A 19,662-nucleotide genomic window follows, 5' to 3' on the forward strand; every position below is an offset into this window, starting at 1 on the left:
GTTTCATGAATCAGATTTCTGTTTAACTCATTTTATCTGGCACAAAACACAACGGATTCATTCCATGCAGAGAAGCAACAGCAGAAAATGATGCAAGCATCTTTCAGGGGGGCATAAGCTGGTGTAAGAAGGGAAGAAGCCAGTGTATCAAATCCAATTTGATAACTGTCTTTTTTTCAAGCACACAGGACTTGCCAAGTAGATGCACTCTGCTGTCAGTCTTTAGCTTGCTTTCTCTTCCTTATCACTCTGTTAGGGATCAAAACTTATGTTTTGTTAACCCCTGCACCCCAGTTTAGGAAAGAACTGTGGCTATGGGGGCAGCAGGAAGAATTTGCAAGAGTTTTTTTAAAGTGCTGACATGCTCTCAGCAGATATAGGGGTGTACCTCATTCAAACAATGTCTCATGGATCTGTTTTCATCCCGTGGCTAAGCAAGATTTAATCTGCTAGAAGGTTTGGTGGACATGTTTAAAAAATATGTGGTATGAAAATACCAAATTTTGAGTCTGAGATTAAAATGCAGCCTTGCCTTTCCACTGACAGCATGAGGTGCATGCTGTTTGCTTGCTCATTACAGTAACCAGCCTGGTGCATCTTTCCAGGTTTTCAATATTAGATTATCTGAGGATATAAAATCAAGTTGGCAGAATGAGTCAGCTGATAGATTATTGCCTAGGAAAAAAAAAAGGAATGTCATTATATTTGCCTACAAAGAACCACATGTATCTATGAGGTTGTAAAGATAATAAGCATGAACTCAATCATTGCTAATATGCTCTGCTTCATGTCTCAGATATTTCTTTTATACAATTTTTTGCTAATATCCTAGAGTTGACAAAATACTTCAGAGAAATTAAACTGATGAATACTGTTTCACTGGTCTCATTAAAATTCAGGCAATACCACAATAGAAATAAAAGTTATTGTTAAGAAAACAAACAGTTCCAGCTTAGTGGTATCAAATGCAATTAAGAAAGTGGCATATTAACTCCAATGTTAATAGGAGCACAGTTCAGATTGCTAAAATGCTTTTTTTCTATTTTGGACACCACACCTTATTCTCTCTTTTTGTAGAGCTGAAAAATAGTATTTCACTTTACACATGAATGTTATATATTCCCAGCTAGATCTGAAATAGATGATGGCTGTCTGGCAGTTGCTGCTGCTGCTAAGCCTTTACACAGCAGAAAAAACCCCAGCAGCAAAGCAAATGACAGGGGAATTCAATTAGTAGTCCATTTGGAAGCTGGAAACAGTTGTCTACTCTGCCACTGGGAGCCTGTACATTCTCCCAGTCTTTTTCCTGACATGCCTGTGGTATACCACCTTGCCAGCTCTCCACAAGTTTTCCCTCAGGTCCAGTCTGGCCAAGAGAACAGATATGGTGGCCCCACTTTGCTCCAAAGGAGCGCTTCTCTGCCTTCTGTCCTGTGGGACAGGTGAGCTCAAGCTACAGACAGTCATTCAAGAAGACACTTCAGGAGAAACTTGCTCATCTTTCTCCTGCATTGGCCAGGGCACTTTAGGTATAAATACCATAATAGCAGTGAGGTTCTTTAGGGAGAGTTGGAGGGAATCACACCATCAAGGAGGTCTGAGTAAAACTGCCGGACTGATGAAAAGTGTTACCTGAGCTTCACCAGGCAACAAAGACTGTATTTCCACACAGCCTTCAGCTGAGTCCACAGGCAGTGGGAAGGTCTGGCACACTTCCCCACCAGGAGGACTTTGGAGGTAAAAAACATCTGTGGAAGGCTGACCCTACTGGAAACCAAGTGCTCATTAAAGCCAATATGAGTCCCTCCCACAGGATGTAGTCCTTCAGGCTGCTCCAGTGTGGGTCCCCCACGGGTCACAAGTCCTGACAGCAAACCTGCTCCCATGTAGACTCCTCTCTCCATGGGGCCACAGATCCTGCCAGGACCCTGCTCCAACCTGGTCTTCCTATGGGGTCCTTCAGGTACATCCAGCTACTCTGGTGTGGGGTCCTCCATGTGCTTCAGGTGGATCTGTGCTCCTCCATGGGCTGCAGAGGCACAACTGCCTCACCATGGTCTGAACTACGGGCTGCAGGGGAACCACTGCTCCAGGGCCTGGAGTACCTCCTGCTCCTCTTTCTCCACGGACTTTGGGTCTTCAGGACTATTCTTCTCACATATTCTCACTCCTCTCTCTGGCTGCAGTTGCTTTCGTGCAGTAAGTTTTCCCCCTTCTTAAATATGTTATCCCAGAAGTCCTGCCACTGTTGCTGATGGGCTCAGCCTTGGCCAGCAGTAGGTCCGTTTTGGAGCCATCTGGCACTGACTCCATCAAACACGGGGGAAGCAACTTCTCACAGAATCCCTGCCTGTGGCCCTGTTTCCAGCTACCAAAACCTCACCATGCAAACCCAATACAGCATTCCACCCTTCTGGCCTCCCCAGGGGAAGGGCAGATATCTACACAGCTGGCTCATCCAAGGTCTTCTCCTCTCATTGCCAGGAGCAGAGCCCTCTCTGATCATCAGTGAGGGGAAGCTGGTATTGCAAAGGAGGAAAAAGCTAATGTGGAAGCAGCAAGGAAAAGCTGCACACTCTGATACTGAGGTGTGGATGGAAGACAGCTTGCCTGAGCCCTCTTTCAACATACAAGCAAATGCCTCAGGCAAAATCCAAAATGGCAGAGCAGAACCCCAGTTTCCATAGGTTTTTCTGTCACAGAAGCCATGACTACTAGCTATTAAACAGACTTAATGGTCAATAGCTTCCTGTCACCTCAGATAGTCACAAAACGAGAGGGATGCAGGTGCTGCCAGCCCGTCCTGTGTCATGACCATGGTGGCTGTCACTCTGCACACCTGGGGAATGCTGCTGCTCCAGAGAAGCATTTCAGATAGAAATCCTCACTACTTCAGATAGAGATCCCTCACTACTCCTGAGGGTGATCTCCATGGTTAGGGCAGCACCTTCCTACAGCAACATGCTTTTTTCTTCCCCCTGGATAATTTCACTTTAGTGAAGCCTAGCAAAATTGCCCAGTATTGCTTTCTCTGAGCATGAACTGCTTGTAGGATGGTTGGCTAGCTCCTTCTTACAGCACTGTGCTGGGAGGAAAAGCCATGCCCTTTTTAATTTAATGAGTAAAATAAAATTGAATGAAAATGAAAAATATTCTTAATGAAAGGTGGTTGTTCTCTTTTTTTTCAATAAAGAAGAAAAATGCAATTAAGAATAGTGTCCCAAATAGTTCTGATAAACTTCAAAACTTCCACTCAAAGAAAAGGAGTTATTGGAAAACATTTCTGAGGCCAGAGAGAATTCTCTATTTATTAACAGGCAAAGTTCAAAAGATTAATCATGCAGAGTCTTTGATATTTCATCTTGCAAAAGAATAATCCTGATAAGAAAAATGTTTTGGCAAGAGCACCCTCACTGTTGAATACATGATGGTTACTCTGGAAGAGGCAATAAGATCTAACTTGTTGAAATGGCACTGCAAAGGCAGAAGAAAAGCAGGTTTTACTGAACACTGGTTCTAGACACTTCTTGGACTACCTCTGACACAGCACCAGTGGGAGGAATGAAAATAGAAAAGCCATCTTGTTCCTGCCATTTATTTTTCCTCTTTCTCATTCCTGCTGGTTTTAACATTGGAAAAGGAATCTCTAGGGGGATCATAAGGCCATTTGTCTCTGAATAATGAGAACAACAGGCAGCACCGTGAAAAGCCACACTGGGGGAAAAGAAATCCAAACCACAAGCCATCAAGGTGAGTTAGTATTTCCGCCCCTGGTTTTGCAAGGGATTAACTATTAATAAAGATTTAACTAATCTCTGCTTTGCCTGCATGACTGAAATATTAATAATGGCCATACACCCTGTCAATCTGTTGTATTTCCTCCATGGCAAGTCTGCAATAGTGAATACAGCTCCAGGCTGTTTCTATGTTACTGAAACTCACATCGTTGTGCTTTTCTGACCCTTTTTCTCCATCATCACTAAAAGAAAAAGGAAAAAGTGTTTTTTTCCACTCAGACTCTGCTGTCACTCTGCCTGCCCACCATATACTATTTGCCTCCTTATTATCTCAGCCACAACAGTAAAAGTACAGAATGAAACACTGAGAAAAAGCCTGGCACTATCTTAGAATGCCTGATGTCACAAGAATTACCTAACTAGCCAGCTTCCCTTTTCAGTCAGATTTTGATATGATAGCAGGGCTGGAAATCTTTAAAGTGTTTTTAGTTCTGACTTCTGCATCTGTCTCGTTTACATATTTTTGTCATCTCTAGAAGCTTTGAGTTTTATTTGCTTCATTTTGACTTCACCAATATTCTTGTTCATGGTTTAGGTTGTATGAATGTCTGAGGTTTCTAGAACAGACTAAACCTTGGTTTTCAGGACAACCCACAACTTCTAGTGCTACATTAAAAGCCTTTCAGGCGCAACCCATAGAACACGCATCAGTATGGAAAAGTTTATTGATAGCCTTTTTTTCTCTCCTGGTTAGGAGGTACCTCAAATTTCAGGACAACCTAATTTCTAGCCTAATAAAGGTTCCTAGTGCTATTAGGTCTAGCCCAGCTTCTTCCCTGTGTCTCGTCAGTGTGGGAAGCAGGGCAGGAAAGGTGGGCATCCATGACCTTCCTAACAACACCAAAGGAGCTGCGGGGACTTCAGTCACAGGTGCCTTGGAAACAGGCCAGCTACCGTATGTGGAAGCCAAGTGAAATGCATGTGGCAGTCTCGGTATTTTGAGCTCATAATACGACACCAAATTAGAAAAAGAAAATAAACTACATCAGGTTTGACCTTTTCCAGTTCTGGACAAAACTTATTATCAAGGACGATTTTGGCTTTCATCTCTTTTCCATTAATATGTGCCTCCCTAGCAAATATTTTATGAATCCCATTGGTTTCTGTGCAGTAAAAACAAATGTTAAAAGAAACCAATCCAAAGGAAACGGTTTGGCTTTTGGAGTGTTGGGCCTTTTGGTTACATTTTTTTCCTTTGTCTTTTTTTTTTTTTTTTTTTGATCTCTACTTTATTCTTTTGTCAAGAAATTACAAAATTGGTTCCTGACTTGGAATACAATTGTTTATGACTATAAATCAGTTGACTTCACTGCTGCAGTGCCATCCAAAATGACTTTGTAATCTGGAAAAAAATAATTGTTCTGAGGAGAAAGGGAGCAGTGGACATTTCCCAGGCTTTTTTGACCTTCTGAGTAAGAACTGGAGCTTGCCTAGTGGTTTAGATGCTAATCTATCTACCCAGTGTGTGGGTGTGCTCTGAGTCACAGCCAACATGTGCGCTCACTTCTAAAACAGGGCTTCCTAAATATTTTTGTAAGGGTAGCTTTTGTTTAACTTTCATTTGGCAGAGTCCCACATTGGGAATGGTTAAAAGCTCAGGAAGGACCATATGTTGCATGTAGAGCTGCTAAGAACAACTTTGAAAATTTTCAAATCTTTTTCTCCCAAACCAAAGAAGAAAAACCTCACCCTTCCCCTTAACATGATTCAAGATACTGCTTTTTTCTCACCCACTTGCCAGAAAACCACATCTGTCAGACTTCAAGTGTGCAACAACTGTCTGTCCACAGTGAAAATAAATGTCTTTTTGTCTGGGTTTTTTTTGTTGTTGTTGGGGTTTTTTTGTTTGTTTTGTTGTTTAGGTTTTTTAAGTGTTTTGTTGGTTTTTTTGTGTATTTGTTGTATTTACTTTTTTTAACCCATGCCCAGTTACCAAAACTCAAGGGGCATTCTGCTGAGGATGTTCCAGGCAACTGTAACCATGTAAGTCTGAGCAAACAGGATACAGTGGCCATATACAGGCAGTGGGTACCTAGAGGTTTCTGCGAGGAGAAGTATTTTTTTGATATTGTTCCCCCTATTACATAACTGGGAACAGGGATAATAAACATGTTTCAGTCAAAGCATCACAGGTGTTACAAATTGCTTTCTCTCTTGGAGGCCCTGTTATTAACCCAGTTACTGCTGGTAATAATAGCTGCTGCTCTGCAAATAAGCCTGAAAAATGCACTGGGGCCAGATTCAATAAAGGGCTTAGGTGACTCAGCGTTAAGTTGATGTAATACCTCGTATTTAAGATCTCAGGCCTTTGAGCAGAGTCTGAATCCTGAGCAATAGATCCATAAAGTGCACAAAGAGTGTTAGGAGCTTGCAATAACAACCCCAAGCAGCTTAGCATGTACCTGCTTAGACGTAGCCAATAAAACTGGCTGGGTGGGGAGAGAAACCTTAAAACCCACCTGTCAGTCCTGCAAGGAGATACTTGCATTTTGTTGGGATCTGCAAACTGGATCCCTTCCAAAATATAACTTTTTGGGCTTTTCCCCACTCTTTATTTATTTTCCTTTTTCTTTTTTTTCTCCTTCCCTTCCAAGAACTGTGCAGGACTTATGCTTTTTAACGTTCCCTCTTTGCCACAGCTGCCACACAATCATAGAAGACCCTGCTGCTAAAGCAGTGACCTGGGAATTGGATGTCCTAAGTTTGGTTCTCCGCTTTGGCTGCACAGTGTGCGTGGGAAGGGGGCTTCATTTCCTGCCCACCCTCCTCCCCCCGAGCTGATGCCATTAGCAGCTCTAAAGTAGGTCAGTGTGAGTGGGCTGGAGGGATGTGCTCCTCATCCTCCATCTGCAACTGTGCAGGAAACATTTCAAGATACACTAGTGCATAAAGAGAAAGAGCATATTAGGCAACCAAGTCATGTCTCCTCATGCTCAGAACACGCACCTGGCATGAGGGCATCCAGGTTTCTGGCCCTTGTCTCTCCCCAGTTTTCTGTGTTTTAACCACTGGTGGTAGAATGGGAATGACAAGAAAAAGAAGTCCCAGCAGGGAAACTAAAACTCAGGCCTGTCCAGCTCTGTGTGGAGTGAGTAACCAGCACCAGGCAGGTGGTGTGGTTGAAGTGGGACTGCCTGCTGCCAGAGTAGCTTGGCATGGCTTTCTCTCAAGAGACTGGAGAGATTTGAACATTTCCTATTCAAATAGGGAATGAAAATCTCCAAGTCTTCTAAAGTAAATACTCAGTCTGCTCTGTAGTGCTCGGGCAGAGGAGAGGAATTTTGATTTTGGCAGCAAAAAAGCAAGAGTCGCTGCACATAATAAGGTGAGAAATACCTCCCTGAAAGCTGAGTATGCTTAGAGTACACTTGTGGGACCAGTTTTCCCTATAATAGCCTTAGTTAGGGATATGTACAAAGTGACCCTTGAATTACTCGCTCAATTCCACTAAGATTGGGACATCTCAGGATATGTACAGCTTCAAGATCTTGGTAAACTGAAGAGCAAATAAGTTTTTGAACTTAATCACCACCGGATTTATTGGGATTTTAGTCTTAAATGTCTCAGCTGGGCCAAGTCCCAGGTCAGGAAAATACCATCAAAATGCATCTGACACCTCTCTCTTTTTAAATGAGCAGCACAGGACAGAGTCTCCTGCAGACTGCAGTGCTCCAAACTCCATGCCTCAGGAAGGAAACACCATGTGAAATTTTGTCCTCAGTTACCTCATTACAACTTTGACAGCATAATAGGGCCAAAAATATGATAGCAGGATTGGTTTCAAGGGTTTCTTGTTTTGTTTTGGTTTTGTGTTTTGATTTTTTGTTCTGTTGTTTGGTTTTGGAGTTTTTTTGTTTGGTTGGTTCTTTGGGTTTGGGGTTTTTTTGTTGTTGCTTTGGGGTTTTGTTTGTTTTTTGTTTTATTTTTCATAGGCAAGGATATGCTATGGTATGGTGAGAAATACAAGTAGACCCCTCACTACCAACAGCTCTATGTGGCCAATGCAGTAGAAATTCTACCCCTTAGGAATCCAGTACAGCAGAAATCTCACAAATGTGATTGAAGAAAAAAATCTCAAGAGTCAGAAACCTTCCCAGACCCAGGACTGCAGTGGGCCGTAGATGTGTGCACGATGCCTTTGAGATGTGACCTGTATGCTGAGTGATATTGCAGATGTATTCTGAGTCCATTTTAAACGTGCTTCTGCTGTTTTCTCCCTGAACATTGCTTCCCTTTCTTGCAAAGTTAGCCTAGGCCAGCCGCCCACTGGCCCTCAGAGCCCATCTTCCTGCGCAGGGAGCTGAACGCCTGCAGCTGCTGGTAGCGTTCCCACCCGCGTTACCACAGCAGCACAAACAGCAACACATTAAACACAAGGACGCTGTGCGGGCAAAGGCCCTGCATCCTCGGGGTTCTTGAGCAGCCTTTATGCAGCTGCCAGGCCCCTGGAGGAGCCTGCAGAGTCCATGTGTTTGCTCCATCTCCTTTTCCAGCTAAGCCTGGCATTTTTATGGGACAACTAAGGTAACCTGTGCAAAATGAGTGGTCAGCACTGGTTACAGCAACTTTATGTGGAGAAGCTTTTTAGTGGCCAGTCTACTCAGAAGGAACATAAACTGTTTCCCCAAATATACTTCTCTGTAACCTTTGACAGGTGCATTTGTCCTTCCTATATGCCTGCCTGGGCTCCACTCTTGCATAAGCCCTTCCTCCAAAGATAAGTCAACACAGAGCAATGCGCATGGAAGTATCTTTCAATGTGGCTCTGAGTGGAGAAGCATGTGAATAGCATGTGTATTACTTTTGTCTCGTTTTCAGTTTATTTTTTCTTCCTTTGGACATTTCTGATCTTCAGAGAAAGTCTGGAGTGATACAGACTTCATTTCCTATTAGCTGACTACAGCTATAGGTTGCATTGACATACACTGATGTGTTAATTTGGCAAGATATCAAAAAATAAGAGCCAAAAAAGCTGACAGGCAGCACAGTTCCCTGGAAAACAAATTTCCTGAAATAAATCTTTTGTTTTGACAGTGTGACAGCTCTGTTCAAGAACTGTATCTGTCTTGGAACAGTATATTTTGATTTTTCCAAGACATGCAATTTAACTGTGCGTGACATTTTGATTTAAGATGTGCATTTACTGGAACTTACAGAGAGTGTGCTGGATGGATTAGAAATTGATTCCCCATTAGGTTTTAAAAAGGTAGCTGTTCATCAGGAGATAACTAGGGCTGTTTTTCTTGTGATCCACCTGAGACCAGTTCTTAGTTTGACGTGATTTAATGTGTTAATCCACAATCCAAACAAGACAAAGGAAAAGAAGTCTTTACTGGCAAATTTGAGAAGTGATTATAAAAGTGATGTTGTTAATAGGGAATCACCCTGCTTTGAGGATGATCATTCATTTAGAAGTCTAAGTCTAAAAGAATGCATTCTGACATGAGCAAACAAAACCTTTAGATTTGAAAATTTAAAAAAATTAAAATAAAATGAGACTGAGAATGAGCAAATGTCTGGGAAAATTGTTTCAGATAAAGACTTTTTAAATACTCCTCCTAGGCAACCACCACATTTTTGTCTTCTCAAGACAGAGAGAGAACAGAAATCTCCCACATCTTCTCATCAGCACACACATAATACTACAGTGCTGTTCTTAGACAGCAAGAATGAAATATATTAATTTTACAATGTTTTTTCAAACCTGAAATCTAAGTAAGCCACCCTGAATTTGTGTTTGACATTTCATAGCTGAGAAACAGTCATCAAAAACAAGGAAACAAACAAAAAAATCCAACCCTCGCCCCAAACACAAATAATTTTTGGTTGAAATACCTTTTTTGGTTTTAACACAAAGGTGATTTGCTTTTGGAATAATTGAAAAAAAATAAGTAGCTATTAACTGTGTGACAGAAGATTAAAGTACAAGCACAAAAGCATTAGGGTTTTTTTTGAGGGTTTTTTGTTTGTTTGTTGGTGAGTTTTTATTTCTTTTGGTTTGGTTTTTTCGGTTGTTTGGTTTTTTGGGGGTTTTTTAATAAAAGTTTAGACCACTGTATTTTCGTCATATGCTCTTCTAGAGTTAAAAAAAAAATCTATATTTGGGCTCTGGAAATGTACAAATATTACCTAAAGAAGAAGCCTAACATAAGATATTCAAAATACATCAAAAAATATGAAACCATTATTAAAATAACTAATAACTCAAAGGGAGAAGTGCAAAAAGATAGTTTCTGTTATTTTCCTTGAAAATTTACATCTGCAAGCAGATATTTGGGAATACCTAGGACTATGCCACATAGTTTAGAAGTCTGTTTATTGCTTTCTAGGAGGAACTACATATTTGATACACTTTTTGCTTTCTAAGAGGAGTAAAATCCATTGTAATGTCTAATTTACTATTTTTCCTTTGAAAGCTCCCTCTGCCAAGAGAATTTCTAATGGCTTCAGCAAAATTTGCTCCAAATACCTGGTGAAATAGGGCTACAGACCACCAAAAACCCCAGCTCATATTCACAAGGGAAGAGAAAGTATTTGCCTGTAGACTGAATAACCTGGCACTACAGCATGAGACCACCACGGTTCTATGAAAAACATGCCCCATAACTAACCACAGGCTAATTTTTCAGTGTTGTGACCATCCTGGTGTGTCTTGGAGGTCAAAAAAAAAAAAAAAAAAAACCAACAAAACCCAAACCACAAATATCTTAGTTTTTCCTCAAAAGACTTTTAGAGAGGCAAATGGCATTAAGCTGAAGGCACATGGAAATGAGTCGACGCAGACAGCTAGACCTTTGGTTCAGGTGTAAAGTTTTGAGTTTCTTGTTGACTTCACACAGCAACAGGTAGCAAACCAACAGCTCCCAACAAGTAGGTGCAGGCTTCCAAAGATGTACCATGCTCATTTTGCTTAGCAGAAAAAATTTCTTGAAAGATTTAGGTATTTATTTATAAGCAAAAATCTACAGCAGGTTGGCCTCTTGGATCAATCCAAGAAACCCCTTCATTTTGAGCTGAAAAGCATCACCCACTGAGGCATAATTTGACTCTTTACAGCTAGAATGGACCCATTCAGTGCTCTATTGGTCTTTTTAACATGTCAGATACACAGCCTACCTGCTCTGGGCAAAAGCTTAATACTGTAAGTGCAGTGAGGCTGGTCCTCCACATAGTCCTTTGTTAAGCCCATGGGGTAACTCAATTGGCTTCAGGGGGGTCACTGCTGATTCATGCCACCAGAAGGTGCAATTAGTGGACCCAGCTCATCCATCCTGAGGCATTACATGGCTTCCTTACTCCTATGGATTTAGTTCCTTTGGGCTTGATTTGAATTCTCTATGCAACTTTTTCAGCCCCTACAGTGCCTCATGTCACATTCCCGTGACTTTGACAGCCAAACTGAGACTGAGAAATCTCTCTCTCACACACACGCAAATACAATGACACACAGTAAGAAGTTGAATTTCATATACAAAACTGAGCCATTTGAGAGGTCCAGTGACCTTTTATGTCTTCCATTAAAGGCAATTGGATGATTTTAACCCCCAAAGATTCCCATTTTCTGTTTAACATTAAAGCGAACAACAGAAAGAAAAAAACCCTATCACTTATATTGCTGAGGTTACAACAAAGCTAAAAATAAAGTATTGTCATCCTGCTTTTTAAAAACCTTTAATAGGACACTAGGCAGCAGAAAGGAAAGTAGGGTTTGGTTGGGTTTTTTCAATAGCACAGATATTTTAACTCCAGGTTTCATTTAAGCTCTGTTGCAGTCTGTTGGTTACGAGCTTCTAAGTCAGCTCAACAGGACACTGTGGTAAGGATGATTTTTATCTCTCTTGCCTTTTGCATATACAAAGTAGGGAGTGGAAAACAAGACAAAACTGAAAACATCTCTCCACAGGTAAACTGCATCTTTGCTGACATCCCAATAACGAACACAAAGCCCTGTACAAAGTGATATTTTTACACGCAGAACAAAGACAATCCTTCAATCTGGAGTAAGTTTCAAATAACCTCCTCATGAATTTGCCAAAGCAAGCTAGGCCATTCAAAAAGCAATATTTCTTGAGTTGAAAGGGAGAAGGAGTTTTTTTTGCAATGAATTTTGTTCTGGCAGTGCACTGAAGTGGCTTCAGGACATACCAGTTCCATTTCTACATTTGCTTAATATTTTGTTCAGACATGTCCAGTCCAGACTTAGTTACCCGACTTCATTGTAGTCAGCTACATTTCTACCTTTCTGTCTTACTTGTCTTTGGCATGCTGGAAATCTGGCTTGGTTTTTCACTAGTCTTTTGAAACATTCCCAGGCATTTTAAAAAACAGTGTGTACAGACTTTTTGGTTGTTTGGTTTGTTTGGTTTTTTGGTTTGTTACCTGTATTATATTTTCTGGTAATAAAAACAAAATTTCTGGCTGGCAAAGAAGTTCTGTGACAGTGTGGTATCAGGAAGGAGGGATGAATTTGGGTATATTCCCACTGTACCCTAATCTCAGCTGACTTTTGGATAAAATATCAAGAAAGCGTGCTGGTGTCTTAGGAAAAAGAGGCATTGCATTGTTAAAAAAACCTAAACCATTAGTTTTAACCACACCATGTCTTTCTTGAAAATGCTTTCTTTGCGCTCCAGTTTGCTCCTTAAGTTACTAAATCAAAGCTCGTTGTTCACATTCCCACCACACAAGGAGCTCCACGCCACAGCACTTTGCAAATACAAGCAGAAAGTCAAAGATTAAAGAAAGTTTCTTCAAGAAGCTTTTATATTCGAGTTGTGCATACCAGCATCCTTTCTTTTGCTTGCAAGCACACTAATCGTATTTCAATTGCATGCCTACAACATAAAGTTAATAGCTTCCTTATTTCCTTATTTTAGCATTTCCCCTCTACTCCCTCAGTCTTTTCAATTATACAACCTAGATAATTCCTTTCATTTCCTTCCTCCAGTGTCCTGTTTTCATTTCTTACACAAAATCATATTTGGTCACTTACACTTTTCTTGAGGATAAGCACACGGCAGCAGCATCTCTTGCTCCACCATGGTGCTGTCTGTTGCAGAGGTCAGTGGTCCTTGGAATAGCGCTTTAAGAAAATATTTTGGAAAGCTAAGCTCACTCATACAGGCTTCTGATCTTCTCCAGTCCTCTTGGCTTCTGTGTGCTGTCACATGTTATCCTCCCTCCTGAGAAACCTGTGAAACGAGTCTGGCAACACACAACTTGTGTGTCAGAAGAGTTTTAATTGATTCATTGCAACAGATACCCACCCTCATTAAAAAAAAGCTGTTGAAAGGAGTTGTCTCTTAGCGCCTCATTTGAAATTACAGAACCTGCCCAATGTCACAGCTGGTGCACTTTAAAGGGAAACTACTTGCTGGGTTTGTGAATACACAGGAAATAATTTCAAATCAATCTTAACGTGCCAAATAAACCACAAATAGCGGTAGAGTTCGGATGCTTCTGTGCTGTGGGAGAGCAGGAATCCTTCTGCTGTGCAACGAGGTGGTGAGGGCTGCCTCTGCATCTCTCCAAGGCACGATGTCCTGTGGGACAAAGCAGCTCCACATTGCTTTACAGAGGCCTCTGTCTCCATGATCAGCCACTCTGACCGCTACTGAAGGGGAAAAATCTTGTCGGCCTGATTTCTGAGGAATGCATCCTCAGGAAGGTGAGGTTATTAGTGCCTCAGTGCCTGCAGGGAGGATTCCTCCGTGCAGCAGCCATAGAGGTTGGTCTGCCTTTCAGCAGCCCCTGTCTATCCACCCAAGGTTCAGTGAGGAGATCCCAGCACTGCAAGCCCCTCTCAGCTCGGTTAAGTTACCATTTACTTGTTACCCCTGTGACCAAGAAGGATTGCAGGTGGACCCTGAGTCTGATCCTGTATCAGCTTCACACCAGGTTGCATCTTGTAGTACTCCCACAACAGTTCCCTACTGCTTTTACAAGCTGGTGATACCATCTCCAAGTGAGGCTGTGGTTAGCAAGGAAGCAAAAAGAGGAGACATGGGATTTATGCCTGAGTGTCTCTAATTTGTCCTGTCACCTTGGGCAAATTGCTTTACCTCTTGGTGTTTCTGTTTCCCCATCTATACCACATGCATAATTACAGTTCACTTTCTTTGGGAAATGCTTTGAAATCTCTTTACAAAAGGCAGCATAAAAGAGGAAGCTATCATTATTGTACACTTGTAAAATATTGGGATGTGGCAGACAATAAATACCAAGCATATGAGATTTTATGCATATAAACTGTTTTGTTTTAAAAAGAACTTGACCTTATTGTAATAATGATTTTAAAAAAGAGATACTCCTACAGAGTTTGGCAAAAGCTCAGATTCTGTTTTCACAGTGGAATGATGAGAGAAAAATCTAAATCAATTCTCACTTCTAGGAACACTACGCCCTCCTGGAAATAGCAAGTCCACCAGAGGTTCCTCAGTGGAAAATGATATAATATGGGAATTTCCTGCTTTTCTCTCACCTAGGTTAATAAAATCTCTCATTTTACAGCCTGTGAGTACTTACATTATACTCAATAGGTCTAAACCCTTGCCTTCATTTTCTTTCTCTCTGTTTGAAAACAAGCTCAACAAAGCTTACAAAGATCAGTTTTGTTTTGGTTTATTCATGTGCGGGTAAGATTGAACAGATTGATGCAAAGTTCTTTTTTCCACAGGTTGAATTCACTCATATGGGAGCCTTGTACTTCTTTTAATACTTCAGTGAACGAAATGAAGGAGGCACCCAGAGAAGTTGTGGATGCTCCGTCATTGTAAGTGTCCCAGGTCAGACTGGTCAGTACTTTAAGGAACCTGGTCTAGTGAAAAATTTGCCTGCCCACGGCAGAGGGCTTGGATTAGATGATCTTTAAAGGTCTCCTCCAGCCCAAACCATTTTGTGGTTCTGTGCATGTATTTATCCACTTCTGCAGTGTTGCTCATTGGGGAGCCTTCCTCAACGAGGAGAATTGTAAAGGGCACAACAGTGAACTAATTTTCCCCTGGAGTGTAGAGCAAATAATTTTTCACCTGCTCTACTTGGGAAGACATCAGCAGCTGGGCTGTGAGAAGAGCAGGAGGATCTGCCTTGGCTTTCCTGCCTCTGCTGCTGCTGCCATAATCCATGTACTTTCACTGTGAGGCTGAAGGCGCCTCAAATGATGGCAACATTCTTGAGATGATACACTGAGGACTCATATAAGCTTGAAAAGTAAAACAAGCTTGCAAAATCTTTCAGGAATTATATTGTTTGTGTGGTCTGTGAAGAAGCGAAGTTACTGCTTTTTCCCTCTGCATCCTCTTTCTGTAGGACATTTCTCAATAGATACTTGTTTATCCACTGTCTTGCTTAGACTAATATCTTTAACATGGGTGATAGCACAGAGATTAAGCTGGGCAACACTGAACTGAAGGTAAGTGGATGTGGAGAAATAGCTTTTTGTGAGATGCCTCCTGATTGCACATTAATACTGACACATTCTGAAAGCTTACTTGAGTCTTGAAGCATAATTCTCTACATGACTTAACACGGCCAGCCAGCATTATTATAGACCAGGATAATAATGCATATAATAAATGCATAACCTACTTGCTTCTTACTTCGTAATCCACTAACTTCAGAGTCGTGTTCTAGGATGTCCTAAGGTTACTGCACTGACAATTTCTAGTATGGGGTGAATCACTTAGAGCTTCAAGCTCAGAAACTCTTGAAAGTGCGTTTGCAGAAGAGTGTGTATTCATTTGCATTGTCTGAATACATATAGTTGCAGTAGGTGACTTCTCAATAATCACATTCTCAAATGAAGCACATTATCAAACTTATATTGGGCATCAGATAAGCATAGTCCGATTTGAATTTCAATGGAAAGAACTGTTATAAAAAAAAGAAATGCTTTCTGCGGAGAGATAGTATAAAAATTACACAAGCAATACTTTAATTTTTTTTCTCTCTGTGTAATTCTGCCTGTGAATGGAAGAGGTAAGGAATTAAAACTGTTCCCCAGTCTTTGGAACTAAAAGGCAGTGTGTGAGTTGATTCCAACTTTTTACAGCACAGAAGTGAAAAGTATCAATTGAAGCTGTGCTGTTTGTTTGAGGTAACACTCAGATAAGGGAATGCATTTGATTAAACATCAAATCCTAAAAATCTGTAAACCTAATAAGTTAAGTGAACTACTATTGTCAACTTCAGCCAAAACACCAGGAAGAGTCAAGTTTACATACAATAGCATTCTGTTGCAATCATGAAATTAAGAGTATGAAGAGGTATTGGCCATCTATGTCTTTGGACAGACTCCAAACACTCAAAGTGAAGCATACGTTTGTATGTCAGTTACTGCAAAGAGTGCTCAAATGACAAACATCCCATAATTGTGGTTCTCGATCTCCCAAGAAGCTCATATCTATAATTATAATCATTGTCTGGATAAAAAACAAAAACAAACAGTGCAGGTTTACAGTAACTGGACAATTGATGCTTGTCTCCACTTCTGTCACTGAAGTGACAAAATAACCAAGTCATGCTCTCATCTGCTGCCTTATAATGCTACATTTGCCCTCACCTCAAGATCTTGCTGTAACCTACAATTATGTGTCATTAACCTTCCGTGGAACTGACCAAAGGTTGTTCAATTCAAGGCTGATTTGGGAATATGCCAAAAGTCTGAGGGTGGACCCTAACTGGCATTCAATGGAACAGGTTTAAGCAACTGTTTCTTTAAACAGCAAAGATTTTCCACCACAGGTAATAACTCTGTTAACCAGTGCTATGTGAAAATCAAGTCCTGAATACATTGGTGCAGAGAGGCATGTTACAGTGCCATCCAGACCATTTGGGTAGTCTCTGTCTTTCTGCTCTAACTGAAGAACCTTACATTGATTAATTCAGTAGAATAGTGTTTGTTTGAAAAAGGCTTTCAGGTATTGCTGCACAGGTTACAGGACTGGAGCAAGGAGAGGAAAAGGAGCCAGAGCTCTGTTTCAAAAAGATGAAGCTCACTTGGTGAGAAACTGTGCTGAAGCTGCTGCCTTGCCCTGGAAGCAGTGAGCCAAGAGGGTATGAAACGCAGGGATGCCAAGCACGGCATTAGGGGAACACACATCCACAGCAGCTGCGTGCAGGTGGGAGGCACAACACACCCTGGGCCCAGAGCCGCTGTGTGTAAAAGGAAGTGTTAGGAAGTGTTACCTTGTTCCACCTGTGTGTTCAGAGGAGAGGCTGTACTGAGTTCCAGACACCAGAGGTGTAGATCCCTGTGTGTGAGGTGGTCAGCCCAGGCTGTCTCTGCAGTCATGGAGAGAAGCAGGCACACTGAGGGCATAAGTTGTGTCAGCTGCTCCAGACACGTCCTTTAGGAGGAGGTGAGCCATGCCCTAGTTCCCTTTGTGCGCTGATTTGTTCTCTGTTGTCTGTAAAGGGGACTCCCCCACGACCAGTTCTGAGGTGAATTTCTACAATTACTAAGATGAAGTCTGCTTTCCAGATGCTGCACAAAACCAAATAGATTGCATTTGTTTTTCTAGCTGCACTTTTCTATTTATTTTCTCAGAGAAGGAGATGAAAAGTTTCCACTAAGCTGTGCCCTGCAGACTCCAGGATGGTGCTGGAACCATGAAAGCAAGAGGAACACAAAGCAATACACAGCAATGGCAGTGCTGAACATGTCACTGCCTAGGAGTAAAATTAGGGGACCTGCACAGACTACCTGAAATTTACCCTAAAACAAGATTGCCTGAACATGATACTAAACTGTTGAATTTTATTTTGTGAGGCTTTTTTTGGTTAGTTTGTTGGGTTTTTTTTCATTTAAATGAAACAGCAACTCAATATTTTGATTTCTCAAGATCACAAACCGAATGCCATCACAAACTTTTAGCCAAAATCTAATTCAAGTATCCACTGGCAGTGTAATTTCTGTGTGATATGTGTTTGCTGTCAGATACAAAGCAGATTTCTGAAGAGCAAAGAGTGGTAAGATAACTTGGTACACTGGTTACTTCATCTGGCGTAATTTCAAGGAATGCAACTTTAAATACCAGCCCATTCAACACTACTATCAAAGTTTTTCCTCCTAAACTTCCAGTTCCTGTAGATAAATGAGCAAATCCCTTCAGGCTGAAAGGACCATGAGAATGAAGTCAGCCTGCTAAGCTGCTGCAGAAACCTGAAGGGCTCCAGGGACGAAAGGTTGGGGGGAAGTGATGTGCTTTCCCACTCTCTGTGAGGGTGATGCAATGTGTTGTTATCCAGCACTACTTTTTTTTTTTTTTTCCTATCTTCAGCTCAAGGGATCAACAAACACACCTGAAAGCAGAAGGGATGTGTTTAAACACAGGACATGTGAACAGATTCAAACCTCAGACTTAAAACAGGCAAGCAAAAAGACTGCATAAGGGAAAAAGGAGGCAGTTGTAGTAATTGCAAGGGCAAAACCATGCAGAATAATGAATCCAGCAATAAATTGCTGCCAGCACACACAGATTTCCAGTTAAGTCTGTGGGCTGTTCCACTGCCAAGTCCTGCCTGTTGAGGGGGGCACAATCAGGTAGAACATTTTTTTAAGGATTAAGTTCTCTTTCCAACTTGTCTTCTCTCCATATTTGGTTATGCTGTGGTGTGAGTGTTTGGCTGCCTGGCTGGTGAGCCAAGAGGGCTGATGCCTGTGTTTGCTTCTGCTGTACACTCCCACTTGCAGCAGTTCCCCTCACAGCCCCACTGACTGGCTTCATCACTCGAAGATTTGAATTGCTCAGGTCTGTAGCTGTTTGTTTTGCCAGTAGTGACTCACGCTGCTCCAGTATGGATGAAATAAAGTCAGATGGAAACTCTGAAAGCTCCATGTTAAAGTCAAAATGTCATACTCTGGAGGTAAAGATTATTCTTGCTGAAAAAAGGAAGAAGAATCAGCCCTGGAACTCTTTATAATGACAAATAAGGGCAATACATAATAAGTTCTCTTTTAATGCTCCTACATTAAACAGAAAAGGAAGGACTTTATTTGTTGTTTCCATTCAAAATGTTTTGGTAGAGAGCAAGGTGTCCGCCACTGGTTGTGCTTGGACCCTTTTCCACAGTTAATCTCTGTGGATCACCCTAAAACAAAGGAGTCAAGAAGCCCAATTAATGTAGCTCAGAAAGGGAGGATACCTGGAGAAAAGAAGGCATAGATAGATCCCTTGGTTGTGAAACCCTCAGTTAGGTGCCCCCCTCAGAGCCCATTTGCAGCTGCTCCCATCTCTTGGAGCATCCGAGTGTACTTCCGGGACTAGAAGCCTCCTTGAGCAGTATGGGGTTAGGCAAAAGCAAAGCTGGCTAAACCCCCTGTTGGGCACATGCTCCTGCTTATAATTTTAAGTGATTGTCTGGAATTTAATCTATTTTTCAACTACAATTAGCATAAACTGGCACTTCCTCACCATTAGTGCTGAAACTTATTTTTGTCATGAACGAAAAACCAGAGAGGTATAATAACAAGAGGAAGAGGATAGTCTTGCCTATTAGTCAGTGCATGTAGCCAGGTTCTTTTAGAAAACAGTAATTAAGCATAAATAGATTAGATCATAGAATCACAGAATATCCTGAGTTGGAAGGGACCACAAGGATGATTGAAGTCCAACTCCTGCCCCTGCACAGGACACCCCAAGAACCACACCATGTCCCTGAGAGCATTGTCCAAGCTCTTCTTGAACTCTGTCAGCCTTGGTGCTGTGACCACTCCCCTGGGGAGCCTGTACCAGTGCCCAGCCACCCTCTGGGTGAAGAACCTTCTTCCTGATATCCAACCTAAACCTCCCCTGACACAGCTTCAGGCCATTCCCTCGGGTCCTGTCACTGGTCAGCGCAGAGAAGAGATCAGTGCCTGCCCCTC

General features: G+C 41.7%; 1 protein-coding gene and 1 long non-coding RNA gene across 3 annotated transcripts in view; one reads left to right on the plus strand and one right to left on the minus strand.

The window, feature by feature from the left end:
- PTPN3 (protein tyrosine phosphatase non-receptor type 3) overlaps nucleotides 1–12,972 on the minus strand; it is a 164,300-nt gene extending 151,328 nt beyond the window's left edge. Inside the window, exon 1 of one of the 2 annotated variants that reach the window (XM_042048709.1) lies at nucleotides 12,790–12,972. In XM_042048709.1, coding sequence (XP_041904643.1) covers nucleotides 12,790–12,916 — 127 coding nt within the window. In that variant the 5' untranslated portion in view covers nucleotides 12,917–12,972. The remainder of the gene's footprint in view (nucleotides 1–12,789) is intronic. The other variant, XM_042048710.1, reaches the window with a different exon arrangement.
- On the plus strand, nucleotides 3,178–19,375 carry LOC121674392. Its single transcript, XR_006019603.1, has 3 exons — nucleotides 3,178–3,750; nucleotides 14,473–14,568; nucleotides 17,344–19,375. It is a non-coding gene; the product is annotated as an uncharacterized LOC121674392 (long non-coding RNA).
- The last annotated feature ends 287 nt before the right edge of the window (nucleotides 19,376–19,662 follow it).

Source organism: Corvus kubaryi, unplaced genomic scaffold, assembly GCF_017639235.1.
Source record: "Corvus kubaryi isolate FWS band 111438036 unplaced genomic scaffold, C.kubaryi_AGA036_p1.0 68, whole genome shotgun sequence".
NCBI lineage: Eukaryota > Metazoa > Chordata > Aves > Passeriformes > Corvidae > Corvus > Corvus kubaryi.